The sequence below is a fragment of the Pantherophis guttatus genome, chromosome 7 (genome assembly GCF_059756535.1).
Source record: "Pantherophis guttatus breed Tessera chromosome 7, ASM5975653v1, whole genome shotgun sequence".
In the NCBI taxonomy this organism is placed as follows: Eukaryota; Metazoa; Chordata; class Lepidosauria; order Squamata; family Colubridae; genus Pantherophis; species Pantherophis guttatus.
Genome location: NC_142069.1, coordinates 6,186,224 through 6,202,320, shown reverse-complemented (window position 1 = coordinate 6,202,320; position 16,097 = coordinate 6,186,224). Strand labels below are relative to the sequence as shown.

Here is a 16,097-nt window from a genome sequence, read left to right as displayed (position 1 = left end):
TAGTCCCACTTTAGGTATGAAAGCCAGCTGGGTGACTTTGGCCAATCACCAGGAGATTGTGAGTTCTAGTTCTGCTTAGGCATAAAAATCAGCTGGGTGGGCCAATCACCAGGAAACCATGAGTTCTAGTCCCACCTTATGCATGAAAGCTGATTGGATGACTTTGGGCCTGTCCCTCTCTTTCATCCCAACCCACCTCACAGGGTTGTTGTGGAGAAAATAGGAGGGAAAGGGATCACTGGGCATCTTTACCGCCTCGCATTATTTATAAAAATAATAATTAAGCTGTAGCTATATAAATAAAAAGAAAATTAAATAAATATGTGAACTCAGTCAGTTTGTACTGCAAACCATAGAGTGTTGTCTAAATCCAATCTATACAAAAAGCCTGAAACCCACAGAGGAAATTGATTATTAAATTGGGTGTTTTAAATTTTTGGGGTTTTAAATCTGAGCCGAAATTATGTAATAATTTTAATTATTTTTAACTGATGTCTGTCTTTGTGTTTTTAATAGGCTGTACAGAGCCCTGAGTCCTTCGGGAGAAGGGCAGTATAGAAATAAAATTATCAATTAATTAATTAATTAATTAACTAATTAATTAATTTATTTATTTATTACGGATTCTCGTTCGCTACAAAGCCAATGGTGTCTAATACACCACCGTTTCCCCATTTAGGTGCAAAAAAAACAAACCGTGGTTTGCTGCGAACCAGGAATCTAGGAGGATAGGAGGATACAAAACATTTGCTAGACCAATTCTTGAATACAGCTCATCTGTCTGGAACCCACACTGCATATCAGACATTAATACAATCGAGAGAGTCCAGAGATATTTTACGAGAAGAGTCCTCCATTCCTCTAACCGCAATAAAATACCTGATGCCACCAGACTCCAAATTTTGGGCTTAGACAATTTAGAACTATGCCGACTTCGGTCTGGCCTAAGCATAGTACATAAAATTATCTGCCACAATGTCCTTCCTGTCAATGACTACTTCAGCTTCAACCACAACAATACACGAGCAAATAATAGATACAAACTCAAGGTAAACCGTTCCAAACTCGATTGCAGAAAATGTGACTTCAGTAACAGAGTGGTCGATGCCTGGAATGCACTACCTGACTCTGTAGTTTCTTCCCCAAACCCCCAAAACTTTAACCTCAGACTGTCTACTGTTGACCTCACCCCATTCCTAAGAGGTCTGTAAGGGGCGTGCATAAGTGCACCAGCGTGCCTACCGTCCTTGTCCTAATATTCCTTTTTACTTACTCTTTTCACGTATTCAAATTATGTTTATACTTTTACCTGTTATCTTATATATCCTTGACAAATAAACTTATGATTATGATTATGATTGTACGAGTTTAAAGGCACAATTCTTTTTACACAAAATTTTATTTATTATTTATTTATTTATTTAAATTTACATACCGCCCTTCTCCCGAAGGACTCAGGGCGGTGAACAGCCAAAGGTAAAACACACAGAATACAAAAATTTAAGAACAGTTTAAAAAACATATTAAACAATTTAGGGCCAACAATTAAAATACCCTTTTAAAATTCAAATTAAAATTAAGCAATTGGAGAAGTTAGGCCAGCCCGGCTCAAAAGAGCCAGACTCACTCACAGAGAGCACGGATCTCGGTCCGTAAGGTCAGACAGGAAGACGTTGGCAAAGTGGATGAAGAGAGCTCCGAGGCCTTGCTTGGAGGTGTCATAAAACCTTGAAAGGGTTTGGATTCAAGAGACAACAGTGCCTTAAAGACTTGGGAGAGGATTTTAATTAATCAAAACAGAACAGAAAAGGAAAAAGACAGGTAAGTCCTCGACTTACGACCACAACTGAGCCCAAGCTTTCCGTTGTTAAGTGAAACATTGGTTAAGTGAGCGTTGCCCCCCCCCCCACCGAATTGTACGACTTTTCTTGCCACCGTTGTTCAGTGAATCGCTGCGGTGGACAAGTGAGTAAACCCAGTCATGAAGTGAATCTGGCTTCCCCCCCATTGACTTTGCTTTGTCAGAAGGTCGCAAAAGCGGATCACGTGACCCTGGGACACAGCAACGGTCGTTAAGTATGAACCGGTTGCCAAGCATCTGAATTTTGATCAAGCGACCATGGGGACGCTGCAACGGTCGTAAGTGTGAAAAACGGTGGTAAGTCAATTTTTTTTTCAGTGCTGTTGTAACTTTGGACGATCGCTAAATGAATGCTTGTAAGTCAAGGGCTACATATACAGCTTTACAGTTTCATTAAAAAAAAAATGACTGTATTTCTGTTTAGAACTGATTACTTGCCCAAACACAGGCGATTTCTAAAAGCACAGAATTCATTCCCCAACTTCATCCTTATTTTAGCCAAAATTCATTACCAACTTTTCCAAGAGAAAATATCTCTATCTCCATCTCCATTTCCATATCTATGTTTATCTATCTCTATATCTCAATCCATCTTTCTCCCCTCTGCCTCCCTCTCTCTCTCTCTCTCTCCCTCTCTCTCTCTCTCTCTATATATATATAAAACCATATTCTCTATCATAAAACCATATTATCTATCTATCTATCTATCTATCTATCTATCTATCTATCTATCATCTATCTATCTTACCATATTCTCCAAGATCGTCTCTCTTCTTTGGGCTCCTTAAATCGTTTGACTGTGAAGAGAAAATGTTTTTTTTTTTAAAAAATGAAAATAAATGGAAAAATTTATTTAACAACAATCTGGCTAGTTGAACCTTAAATACATTGCATTCAGTAGTGTTCATATGGCCTTCCAGAGACCCAGGATTCGAATAATTGAATTATTTTATTTTTATTTTTGATTTATATGCCGCCCTTCTCCGGAGACTCAGGGCGGCTTACAATGTGCTAAGCAATAGCCTTCATACTTTTGTATGTTTATACAAAGTCAGCTTATTGCCCCCACAAACTGGGTCCTCAATTTACCTACCTTAGAAAGGATGGAAGGCTGAGTCAACCTTGAGCCTGGCGAGATTCGAACCTGCAGTAATTGCAGGCAGCTGGTCTTAATAACAGGGTGCTTTAGACCACTGTACTACCAAGACTCTCCTACAAGTAGATAAATAGGTACCACTTTGGTGGGAAGGTAACTGCGTCCCGTGGGCCTTTGGCATATTCCCTCCCCACTCCAGGGGAAGGCTACTGGAAAATCCCCATTCCCCCATTCTCCTGGTAGAAGGATATTGCAAAATCCCCATTCCCTCCCCACTCCTGGGGGAAGGATACTGCAAAATCCCCATTCCCTCCCCACTCCTGGGGGAAGGATATTGCAAAATCTCCATTCCTTCCCCACTCCGGGGGAAGGATATTGTAAAATCTCCAAGCCAGCCAGAGGTGGTATTTGCCCGTTCTCCAAATTACTCAACATTTCCGCTACCGGTTCTCCAGAACCTGTCAGAACCTGCTGAATTTCACCCCTGGTATGTGGGTATATGCATAATATTGATTGATTGATTTATTGATTGATTGATATAGTGTATATTGGAGGTGGTGACTCTTTGAGAGCTGTATGCAACGAAATTTCTGACTTTCTGTGCCTCTCTGGTAAGTTATTGTGTGGGATACAAGATGCTACGCCAGATACATCTTTTGGTGTCCAGCAGGGCTGTTGTTCAGCATCCTCACCATGCCAAAGAGGCCCTGAACTTTATTTTGTCGAAACCCCCTCACCAAAGGGAGGGAGGGAGCCCTAAAAAGTTCCAGACACGAAACAGGCTGCAGGGCTTTTTCAACCGAGCCCCAGGGACTTCATTTCCACCCCCCCCCCCACCTCCCGTCTCCCACTCCCATTCAGCTCAGCTTCTCCAGATGGCCAAGTGGGTGAAACAATGGCAAAAGACGCCGGAGCAGCTGCCCCACAGAAAAGCCAACACAGGCAGCCTCACGTTGCCAAGCCGAGATGCCAAATCTGGTAGGGAGACCTAGGAAAGGGAAGGCCGGGCTGACAGGATGGGGAAGAAAAAAAGTTTGCGGCTTTTGAGTTTTTCACGACGGATGGCCCGATAACAGGCACCCTGGGCAGTCTTGCCCACAGAGAAGCCACATGGGATCGCTTAAGACAAGTCAATAAAACAATAAATTGAAGCCTTAAAATTGTACACTGATTCATGGATGGATAGATGGAGATGGAGATAAATAACTGTAGATAGACAATTACAGATAGAACTAGATATATGACAGACAGACAGATGGCAACAGACAGACATATACAGACAGACATAGCAATATAGATAGATGAATGAATAGATGGAGGGATGGATGGATAGATAGATAGATAGATAGACGATAGATGAGAGAGAGAGATAGTAGATAGACAGACTTTAGACAGATAGCGATAGACAGACAGGCAGACAGATACAGACAGAAAGACAGCAATATAGATAGATGAATGGGTAGATGGATAGATGGATAGATAGATAGATAGATAGATAGATAGATAGATAGATAAATAGATAGATAGATAGTAGGTAGATATAGATAGAAGATATAGATAGATAGATAGATAGATAGATAGATAGATAGATAGATAGATAGAAAAAGGGGGGGAGGGAGGGAGGGAGGCCAAGAGAGAGGGAGATAGACAGGTAGATAGAACCAAAAAGACAAGATTCAGTTTAAACAATCAAGCTTCTAGACTTCATGATTGCAGGATAGATAGATAGATAGATAGATAGATAGATAGATAGATAGATAGATAGATAGACAGACAGACAGACAGACAGACAGACAGACAGACAGACAGACGGACGGACGATAGATGAGAGAGAGAGAGAGAGAGAGAGAGAGAGAGAGATAGTAGGTAGATATAGATAGAAGAGATAGATAGATAGAAGAGATAGATAGATAGATAGATAGATAGATAGATAGATAGATAGATAGAAAAAGGGGGGGAGGGAGGGAGGGAGGGAGGCCAAGAGAGAGGGAGATAGACAGGTAGATAGAACCAAAAAGACAAGATTCAGTTTAAACAATCAAGCTTCTAGACTTCATGATTGCAGGATAGATAGATAGATAGATAGATAGATAGATAGATAGACAGACAGACAGACAGACAGACAGACAGACAGACAGACAGACGATAGATGTGTGTGTGTGTGTGAGAGAGAGAGAGAGAGAGAGAGAGAGAGAGAGATAGTAGGTAGATATAGATAGAAGAGATAGATAGATAGATAGATAGATAGATAGATAAATAGATAGATAGATAGATAGATAGAAAGAAAGAAAAAGGGAGAGAGGGAGGGAGGGAGGCCAAGAGAGAGGGAGATAGACAGGTAGATAGAACCAAAAAGACAAGATTCAATTTAAACAACCAAGCTTCTAGACCTCATGATCGCAGAAACAAGAATCACCCAAATTTCAAAAGTTTCTATTATGCTAGCTAAGAGCATTACATGGAGGATTGGGGAGCAGTACTCATTCAAAATCTGATATTATTTTGATTATTTTTGTTCAAAATCCCTCATTGAAACCAAATGACCCCATGCCCAAACTGGATTTGGTTTGAACCCCATACAAAAGTCTGATTTGAACCGAATCTAAGACTTTCAAGATTGGGGTTCGTTCCTTCCCCAGCATCTCTCTTCAGACCCAACAGGTGGGGGGAAAAATAGCAGGGTACCAAGTAGGCAATTGTCCAAGCTGCCGTGAGATATAATAAATTGGTTGACTATTTCTCGCTGATTCCTGGGACAGCTCTTCCGTCTGGCAACATAATCACAGAATAAGGTCTTACATGCAAATTAGCCATCAGTTAAAGGCCCAGGATGAGGTCACCAAACTTGGTGAAAGTTAAAGAAAAAGAAAAGAAAAAGAAAAAGAAAAGAGTTTTCTTGGATTTAGAGAGGCTTCTCAAAGAAACAAGCATTTTGCTTACCATGGTCCACCTGAAACACAATAATTGGCCATAATTTCTTTAGAAACAGTGGCCCTTTGGTGTCACTCTGTCTCAGAAAATTGGAAATATCTTCAGTTATCCCAGGCAAATACTGTGCCTAAGATAGGCTGAGCAGAAAGAAGCAGAGAAAGGAAGTTGGGAGAGAGAGAAAGAAAGAAAGAGAGGAGCGGGAAAGGAGAAAGGAGAGAAAGAAGGGGAAGGGGAGAGGGAGAGGGGGAGGGAGAGAGAGAAAGAGAGAGAGAGATGAAAAAGGGAGAAAGGGAAGGGAAAAGCGAGAAAGGCCACAAAGAAGAAAAAGGAAAAGGAAAGGAAGGAATAAGGAGTAGAGAGAAAGAGAGAAAAAGTAACAAAAAGGAAAGAGAGAAGGAAGAGCAGAAGTGAAAAATGCAAGAAGGAGAAAGAGAGAAAAAAGAAAATGAGAAAGGGAAGGGAAGAAGCTGGAAGGAAGGAAGGAAGGAAGGAAGGAAGGAAGGAAGGAAGGAAGGAAGGAGCACAGGAAATGAGAGAGGAAGGAGAAAGGAAAGGGAAGAAGTATGAAAGACGGGAAGGGAAAAAAGGAGAAAGGGAAGGGAAAAGCGAGAAAGGCCACAAAGAAGAAAAGGGGAAAGGAAAGGAAGGAATAAGGAGGAGAGAGAAAGAGAGAAAAAGTAACAAAAAGGAAAGAGAGAGGGAAGAGCAGAAGTGAAAAATACAAGAGGGAGAAAGAGAGAAAAAAGAAAACGAGAAAGGGAAGGGAAGAAACTAGAAAGACAGGAAGGAAGGAAGGAAGGAAGGAAGGAAGGAAGGAAGGAAGGAAGGAAGGAGAAAGCACAGGAAACGAGAGAGGAAGGAGAAAGGAAAGGGAAGAAGTGAGAAAGACGGGAGGGGAAAACAGGAGAAAGGAAGGGAAGAAGAACGGAGGAAAGAAACGGGGGGAAAAAGAAACGAAAAAGAAACAAGGGAAAGAGGAGAAAAAGGCAGGAAGGAGAAAAGAGAAAGGCAAGGAAGGAGAACAGAGGAAAGAAAAAGAGAGAAACGAGAAAGAAAAGCGAAAGGAGGGCAAAAAAAAAAAAAGGAAAGAGAAAAAGAGAAAGAAAGCCAAGAGAAGAAGCCAGAAAGAAAAAGAAAAGAAGGAAAAAGAGAGAAAAGGAGAGAGAAAACGGGCGAAGGAAAGCAAAGCCACTCACGCATTAGGGTGCTGAAGGCGACCAGGGCCAGCAGCGCCTGGACAAAGACCCCGAAGCGGTCGAGCAGCGCTCCGGGGCCGCAGCCCTGCGGGCGGATCCTGACGCGCGTCAAGTTGGGCGCCGGGAGCTCGTCGGAAAGCAGCGCCATCCCGGACCGAAGGCTCAGAGGCAGCTGCGGCCGCGGGACTCGCGCACCGAGAGGCTCAAAGCGGCGAGAGACGCTTCCTCGGGGAGGGGCTAAGAACGCTCTCTCTCCCCCCCCCAACCCCGGGAAGGGCGCGGCTTATAGGATTGCGAGGAGGGGAGGAGAGGGGAGGAGAGGGTCCCGCTCAGGGGTGGAATCCAAAATCTTCCCCTACCGGTTCTGGGGGCGTGGCTTGGTGGGCGTGGCAGGGGAAGGATACTGCAACATCTCCATTCCCATCCCACTCCTGGGGGGAAGGATACTGCAACATCTCCATTCCCGGGGAAGGATACTGCAAAATCTCCATTCCCACCCCACTCCAGGGGAAGGATACTGCAACATCTCCATTCCCACCCCACTCCTGGGGAAGGATACTGCAACATCTCCATTCCCGGGGAAGGATACTGCAAAATCTCCATTCCCACCCCACTCCAGGGGGAAGGATACTGCAACATCTCCATTCCCATCCCACTCCAGGGGAAGGATACTGCAACATCTCCATTCCCACCCCATTCCCGGGGAAGGATACTGCAACATCTCCATTCCCATCCCACTCCAGGGGAAGGATACTGCAACATCTCCATTCCCATCCCACTCCAGGGGAAGGATACTGCAACATCTCCATTCCCACCCCATTCCTGGGGGAAGGATACTGTAACATCTCCATTCCCTGCAACATCTCCATTCCCACCCCACTCCAGGGGAAGGATACTGCAACATCTCCATTCCCTGCAACATCTCCATTCCCACCCCACTCCAGGGGAAGGATACTGCAACATCTCCATTCCCACCCTACTCCAGGAAGGATACTGCAAAATCTCCATTCCCACCCCACTCCAGGGGAAGGATACTGCAACATCTCCATTCCCTGCAACATCTCCATTCCCACCCCACTCCAGGGGAAGGATACTGCAACATCTCCATTCCCACCCTACTCCAGGAAGGATACTGCAAAATCTCCATTCCCACCCCACTCCAGGGGAAGGATACTGCAACATCTCCATTCCCTGCAACATCTCCATTCCCACCCCACTCCAGGGGAAGGATACTGCAACATCTCCATTCCCTGCAACATCTCCATTCCCACCCCACTCCAGGGGAAGGATACTGCAACATCTCCATTCCCTGCAACATCTCCATTCCCACCCCACTCCAGGGGAAGGATACTGCAACATCTCCATTCCCACCCTACTCCAGGAAGGATACTGCAAAATCTCCATTCCCACCCCACTCCAGGGGGAATGATACTGCAACATCTCCATTCCCACCCCACTCCAGGGGAAGGATACTGCAACATCTCCATTCCCACCCCACTCCAGGGGAAGGATACTGCAACATCTCCATTCCCACCCCACTCCAGGAAGGATACTGCAAAATCTCCATTCCCACCCCACTCCAGGGGGAATGATACTGCAAAGTCTCCATTCCCACCCCTCTTGGGGGAAGGATACTGCAAAGTCTCCATTCCCACCCCACTCCAGGGGAAGGATATTGCAAAACCTCAATTCCCATCCCACTCCAGGGGAAGGATACTGCAAAATGAAACCGGGCCTGGTGGCTCAGCAGACTGATAGCATTGTGATTAACACCAGCTGTCTGCAATTACTGCAAGTTCGAATCTCTCCAAGGCTCAAGGTTGACTCAGCCTTCCATCCTTTCTAAGGTAGATTAAATGAGGACCCGGTTTGTGGGGGCAATAAGCTGACTTTGTATAAATATTCAAAAGTATGAAGGCTATTGCTTAACGCACTGTAAGCCACCCTGAGTCTCCGGAGAAGGGCGGCATATAAATCAAATTTAAAAAAAAAATATGATCTGTTTTTGACCTACCCATGTTGGCTTTTGGTTATGACTTTGTTTGACTCTAGGTGTTCGCTGATTCGTTGCTTGATTATCTTTTCCAGAATTTTCCAAGGTATTGAGGTCAGGCTGATTGGTCTGGGGGTTTCCTGGATCTACTTATTTCCCCTTTTTTGAAGATGGGAACTACATCAGCTCTTTTCCAGTCCTCTAGTTCCCCGGTCATACATACATACATACATACATACATACATACATACATTTTGATGAAAGCATCAGATCCTATGGAAAGAGTGGTGCGGTGGCCTAGAGTTGGAGCTCTTGCAATCAGGAGGCTGTGAGTTCGATCCTAGATAGAGGCAGATATTTCTCTCTCTGGGCACGTTGAGAATATATCTGCTGAATATAACTCCGCATTGGTGACAAGGAGGGCATCTGGCCAGTAAACACTCAGCTCCATTCAGTTGGCCAGACTCCACCCTGCAAGGGATTATGACGTTATTAAAAGGAGATAATGATGATCAGATCCTACGGAAACTTCTAAGGCACAGCCCAATTCTGGAACTGGATCAGCCTCAGGTGAGCAGAGATAAAACTGAGACTTCCACGCAATTTTGAACTTAAACAAGGAAAGGCTATTGTTTACCTAGGCCAGTGTTTTTCAAACTTGGCCACTTTAAGATGTCAGATACAGATTAAGTTGGAAGGGACCTTGTAGGTCATCTAGTCCAACCCCCCGCCCAAGCAGGAGACCCTACACCATTTCTGACAGATGGCAGTCCAACCTCTTCTTGAAAGCTTCCAGTGATGAAGCTCCCACAACTTCTGAAGGCAACTTCTGTTTGCTCTCACTGTTCTCACTGTCAGAAAATTCCTCCTTAGTTCTAGGCTGAATCTCTCCTTGGTCAGTTTCCTTCCATTATTCTTTGTCTGGCCTTCAGGTGCCTTCGAAAATAGTTTGACCCCTTCCTCAAATATTGGAGCACTGCTATCATGTCCTCGATGTACGACCACAATTGAGCCCAAAACGTCTGTTGTTAAGTGCGACATGTGTGGACTTCTAGTCCCAGAATTCCCCAGCCTGCGTGTTTAAGGGAATTCTGGAATCATGCTGGCTGAGGTATTCTGGGACGTGAAGTCCACACATCTTAAAGCATGTTGACCGGGGAATTCTGAGAGTTGAAGTCCACACATCTTAAAGGAGGTATTTGAAAAACACCCATCTAGGCATTCAGGAATTATCAACTATCAACGAGCCTTGGTAGTACAGTGGTCTAAAGCACCCTGTTATTAAGACCAGCTGCCTGCAATTACTGCAGGTTCAAATCTCGCTAGGCTCAAGGTTGACTCAGCCTTCCATCCTTTCTAAGGTAGGTAAATTGAGGACTCAGTTTGTGGGGGCAATAAGCTGACTTTGTATAAAATATACAATAGTTTGAAGGCTATTGCTTAGCACATTGTAAGCCGCCCTGAGTCTCCGGAGAAGGGTGGCATATAAATAAAAAAAATAAAATAAAAAATCAACTGCACCCCTTAAATTGTCCCCTCTAGCCATTTTTAGCATCTCTCTCTGTTCTTTCACCTTCAGGGGTCTTAGTTCTCACACTGGAATGATGTAATCTGTTTTATGACTTACTTGTCTTCTGACTGCATCTTCATATTTTCTGTCTACCTAGCAAAGCACTTAAGGAAAATTATAATTTATAATAAGGATCTACAATGTAAACGACATGACCCAAAGGACCGTGAATAGGAAGAGAAGAGCTAAATTATGCGCAAACATGTTTCCTATACTAGAGAGGCTTGCAATGCACGTTAAACAGAACTTATCTTAACTTAATATTAGCTGAAAAACTAGATTTATGCTTTAGCATGGTGCAAGGAATGCTATATTAACAAAACGTCATTAAAAACACAACATAGCTAAGTATCATCATCATCAAATGTTTTGATGGCCGTGCCATCAAAACATTTCTTTTCCAGCAGGCCGGCGTGGCCTAACCTCTCTTTTAAAGTTTTTTTTTAAAAAAATAAAATTCTTCAATTTAAAATTTGTCTTATGAATTTGGGGTGTTTTAAATTTCGTTTTCCGGGCCAATTATTTAATTGTATTTTAATGGTTTTTTTAACATTGGTATTATATGTATTTTATTTGGCTGTTCACCGCCCTGAGTCCTTCGGGAGTAGGGCGGTATACAAATTCAATAAATCATCATCATCATCATCATCTTTTAACGACCCCATAATCCCTTTGCAGGGTGGAGTCTGGGCAGTCTCATTGTGTCCGGAGAGAGAAATATCCACCTCTACCTAGAATCGAACTCACAGCCTCCTGATTGTGAGGCAAGAGCGCCACCTCTAGGCCATCGCATCACTCACAACCTAGCTTAGTATGATGAGATGATATTGAAGCCTAGTTGGTTGAAACAGTATTGATGTCAACATTCTTTAATCTATCTTCTGAACAGTTGTTTTTTTTTTTACTTATTTGTGGGAAATTACTGGGGAGGGGAGTGAATTCTACTAATCTCATTTAAAGCACCACTGAGTGGATATACAGGTTAATCCCAAACTCAAAACTAGCCACATGGATGAGTTCATATTACAGGCAGTCCTTGACTTGCAACCATTTGTTTAGTGACTGTTCGAAGTTACAACAGCACTGAAAAAAAGTGCTGCAGCAAAAATTTGGGTCCCAATTTTGGTCATAGGTTGAGAACTACCCATACTGGCTGGCTACAACACATCAGATAGCTTTCTACTCTGGGTCTCGCGTGAATCCCAGGCAGTTGGTGTTATTTGGTAAACTATGGCTTGATTAATCATGGTTAAAAGCTGGGTAAATCTGGCTGGACGCGTCATCCAATTCACTCTCTGGATTTTATTTCCCAATCAACACACCAGAGCCAAGTTTTAAATGGATGACACCCAACTATCTTTTGTTGGTGATATTAGAACAGAATGGAATGGAATGGAATAGAATAGAATGGAATGGAATAGAATAGAATTCTTTATTGGCCAAGTGTGATTGGACACACAAGGAATTTGTCTTGGTGCATACGCTCTCAGTGTACATAAAAGAAAAGATACATTCGTCAAGAATCATAAAGTACAACACCTAATGATAGTCGTAGGGAACAAATAAGTAAATCTTAAGGATACCAGCAACAAGGTTACAGTCATACAGTCATAAGTGGGAGGAGATAGGTGATGGAAACGATGAGGAGATTAATAGTAATGCAGACTTAGTAAATAGTTTGACAGTGTTGAGGGAATTATTTGTTTAGCAGAGTGATGGCATTCGGGAAAAAACTGTCCTTGTGCCTAGTTGTTCTGGTGTGCAGTGCTCTATAGCGTCTATTACATGCGGAAAGAATCATTTCCATAAAAATCACAGGATTGCAGCATCCAAGAGTTGTCCCGACTTCCGTGGCGTTTGTACTGTGTGCAAATGATGGGAAATGTAGTCCAGCTCATCCAGATCCAGAGGGAGAAAGTTGGAAAATGACCTAAGCCTGCAGGAATTCCTGTCATTAGACTAGACTAGACTAGACCAGACTAGAATGAGGAGGAGGAGGAAGAGAAAGGAGTGGAGTGGAGTGGAGTGGAGTGGGGTGGGGTGGGGTGGGGTGGGGTGGGATGGGATGGGATGGGATGGGATGGGATGGAATAGAATAGAATAGAATAGAATAGAATAGAATAGAATAGAATAGAATAGAAGAGGAGGAGGAAGAGGAGGAGGAAGAGGAAGAGGAGGAGGAAGAGAAAGGAGTGGAGTGGGATGGAATGGAATGGAATGGAATGGAATGGAATGGAATGGAATGGAATGGAATGGAATAGAATAGAATAGAATAGAATAGAATGAGGAGGAGGAAGAGAAAGAGAAAGAGAAAGAGAAAGAGAAAGAGGAGTGGAGTGGGATGGGATGGGATGGGATGGGATGGAATAGAATAGAATAGAATGAGGAGGAGGAGGAGGAGGAGGAGGAGGAGGAGGAGTGGAGTGGGATGGGATGGGATAGGATAGGATAGAATAGAATAGAATAAGGAGGAGGAGGAGGAGAGGAACAGAAAGAGGAGTGGAGTGGGGTGGGAAGGGAAGGGATGGGATGGGATGGGACAGGATAGGATAGGATAGGATAAGGAGGAAGAGGAGGAGTGGGATAGAATAGAATAGAATAGAATAGAATAGAATAGAATAGAATAGAATAGAATAGAATAGAAGAGGAGGAGGAAGAGGAGGAGGAAGAGAAAGGAGTGGAGTGGAGTGGAGTGGAGTGGGGTGGGGTGGGGTGGGGTGGGGTGGGATGGGATGGGATGGGATGGGATGGGATGGAATAGAATAGAATAGAATAGAATAGAATAGAATAGAATAGAATAGAATAGAATAGAAGAGGAGGAGGAAGAGGAGGAGGAAGAGGAGGAGGAAGAGAAAGGAGTGGAGTGGGATGGAATGGAATGGAATGGAATGGAATGGAATGGAATGGAATGGAATGGAATAGAATAGAATAGAATAGAATAGAATGAGGAGGAGGAAGAGAAAGAGAAAGAGAAAGAGAAAGAGAAAGAGGAGTGGAGTGGGATGGGATGGGATGGGATGGGATGGAATAGAATAGAATAGAATGAGGAGGAGGAGGAGGAGGAGGAGGAGGAGGAGGAGTGGAGTGGGATGGGATGGGATAGAATAGAATAGAATAAGGAGGAGGAGGAGGAGAGGAACAGAAAGAGGAGTGGAGTGGGGTGGGAAGGGAAGGGATGGGATGGGATGGGACAGGATAGGATAGGATAGGATAAGGAGGAAGAGGAGGAGTGGGATAGAATAGAATAGAATAGAATAGAATAGAATAGAATAGAATAGAATAGAATAGAAGAGGAGGAGGAAGAGGAGGAGGAAGAGAAAGGAGTGGAGTGGGATGGAATGGAATGGAATGGAATGGAATGGAATGGAATGGAATGGAATAGAATAGAATAGAATAGAATAGAATGAGGAGGAGGAAGAGAAAGAGAAAGAGAAAGAGAAAGAGGAGTGGAGTGGGATGGGATGGGATGGGATGGAATAGAATAGAATAGAATGAGGAGGAGGAGGAGGAGGAGGAGGAGGAGGAGGAGGAGGAGGAGGAGTGGAGTGGGATAGGATAGGATAGAATAGAATAGAATAAGGAGGAGGAGGAGGAGAGGAACAGAAAGAGGAGTGGAGTGGGGTGGGAAGGGATGGGATGGGATGGGACAGGATAGGATAGGATAGGATAAGGAGGAAGAGGAGGAGTGGGATAGAATAGAATAGAATAGAATAGAATAGAATAGAATAGAATAGAATAGAATAGAATAGAATAGAACAGAACAGAACAGAATAGAATAGAATGAGGAGGAAGAGAAAGAGGAGTGGAGTGGGATGGGATAGAATAGAATAGAATAGAATAAGTTGGAAGGGACCTTAGAGGCCGTCTAGTCCAACCCCCTCCTCAGACAGGAAACCCCTCCACCATTTCAGACAAGCAAGGAACCCGCTTAGAACCTACAGCTTATTAACCTCCTCCAAGGTTTGCCCGCCGCACCTTTTCACCCTTTGCGCGCTCAAAAACTTCTTAGCCGCCCCCTGGCCAGCATCCCGCGGGAGATCCGGGCGAAGGCGCGACCACCCCCACCCCCCGTCCACGGGAAGCCCCGCTTTGGCTCGGTAAGGCGCGCCCGCCAGCCCACGCGGGCACCCTTGAACCCTCGCCCCGGGTGGGCGGCTTCCACCGGGGACGAGTGGAATATCCGCCCACTCGGATGAGGGCTGCCAAAGGAGGCACGCGCGCTCGCGCCCACACACACACACACACTCTGAGGCACGCGGGGAGAGTCCCCCAACCCCCCCCCCCCACGAGCCGAGGCAGGCACACACATGCGCAGTGCGCGGATGCCATATTGGAAGCAGGGTGGGTGTCGAAGTGGAAGAGGGAGGAGGGGAGGGGTGGCGAGCGAGCGCGCGGGAAGGTGGGGTGGGCGCCGTGGGTTTTTTTTTTTTTTTTAATGTGGTCCCCGCGCCGGAGGGCAAGAAGGATCGCAAACTTCGCGCAGGGAAAGGTAAGGCCGCCCCTCCGCTGGCCCCCGAAAGGGAAGGTTGATGCCACGCAGGACGCGAGATCTCGTGTGGGGAGGGGGGGAGAGAAAGATGCCTGGATGGTGGGGCTGGGGTCTTCTTCTTCTTCTTTTTTTTTCCTTCCTCCTCTCTCTCTCTCTCTCTCTCTTTTTCCACGATTCCCATTTTTTGGCACGGGTTTATTGATCGCCCAGTTGCGGGAAGGGAAGGTGGGTGGGTGGGGTGGGGAGGGGGTCTCCGGGGTCCGCCTGCCTTTTTCCCCCCCTCGTGGGGTTTCCCTAGAAGCCGCGCAAGCCGCCAGCCTGCCGTTTGCGCAGGAGGAGAAGCGCGGGCGCCCCTGGGCTCCTTGCCCCCAGGGTGGTCGCCCCGGCTGTGGGGAGCCCCCGTCAAACCTCCCCTTTTTAAGGAGACGAGTGAGCAGCCCTGGGGATTTAGAGCCGATCCGGAGATCCAAATCCACGCCCTTTTAAGATCCCGACTCTGGAGACCTGCGGGGCACATTGCGCGGATTTGGCTACGTTGAGTTCTCGGGAAGGAAGGAAAGAAGGTGGGTGGGTGGGGAATCTGCAGCCCCTTCCTTAACAGGAGACAGTATTGGATCGCTTTTGGTGCGCCGCGCATCTTCTGGGCTTTGGGGTGATCCTCTTCTTCTTTTTTTTTTTTCCCCCGACTGGGTATGTTTGAAGGTGCGCTTCGCTGATCTCTTCTGAGTTGACAGGTGAGAGCGAAAGCTGGGTTCCCCCCCCCCCAACAGACCCGCCTTCTTTTTCCAGGCACGTTGCATTACAGTCCCCATCATCCTTGGAAGGGACCTTGGAGGTCTTCTAGTCCATCCTCCTGCTTAAGCAGGAAACCATAAGAATAAAAATAGGATGAGAAGAGAAGAGAAGAGAAGAGGATAGGATGAGAAGAGAAGAGGGTAGGATAGGATGAGAAGAGAAGAGG

At 45.2% G+C, this 16,097-nt stretch overlaps 2 protein-coding genes across 10 annotated transcripts in view; one reads left to right on the top strand and one right to left on the bottom strand.

The window, feature by feature from the left end:
* LOC117676847 (store-operated calcium entry regulator STIMATE-like) overlaps positions 1–7,456 on the bottom strand; it is a 44,966-nt gene extending 37,510 nt beyond the window's left edge. For both annotated transcript variants that reach the window (XM_087873578.1, XM_087873577.1), the window contains exons 1-3: positions 7,085–7,456; positions 2,610–2,658; positions 1,632–1,727 (exon numbers count right to left, since the gene is read on the bottom strand). In XM_087873578.1, the coding sequence (XP_087729704.1) occupies positions 1,632–1,727; positions 2,610–2,658; positions 7,085–7,232 (293 nt within the window). In that variant the 5' untranslated portion in view covers positions 7,233–7,456. The remainder of the gene's footprint in view (positions 1–1,631; positions 1,728–2,609; positions 2,659–7,084) is intronic.
* Positions 7,457–14,792: 7,336 nt separating this feature from the next.
* Positions 14,793–16,097, top strand: part of SFMBT2 (Scm like with four mbt domains 2) — a 60,521-nt gene continuing 59,216 nt past the window's right edge. For 3 of the 8 annotated variants that reach the window (XR_015728836.1, XM_060686417.2, XM_087873582.1), the window contains exon 1: positions 14,834–15,136. The gene's annotated coding sequence lies outside the window, so the exon portion shown is untranslated. Of the gene's footprint in view, positions 15,137–16,097 lie in introns of all 8 variants that reach the window. The other 5 variants (XM_087873587.1, XM_087873583.1, XM_087873585.1 and 2 more) reach the window with 4 other exon arrangements.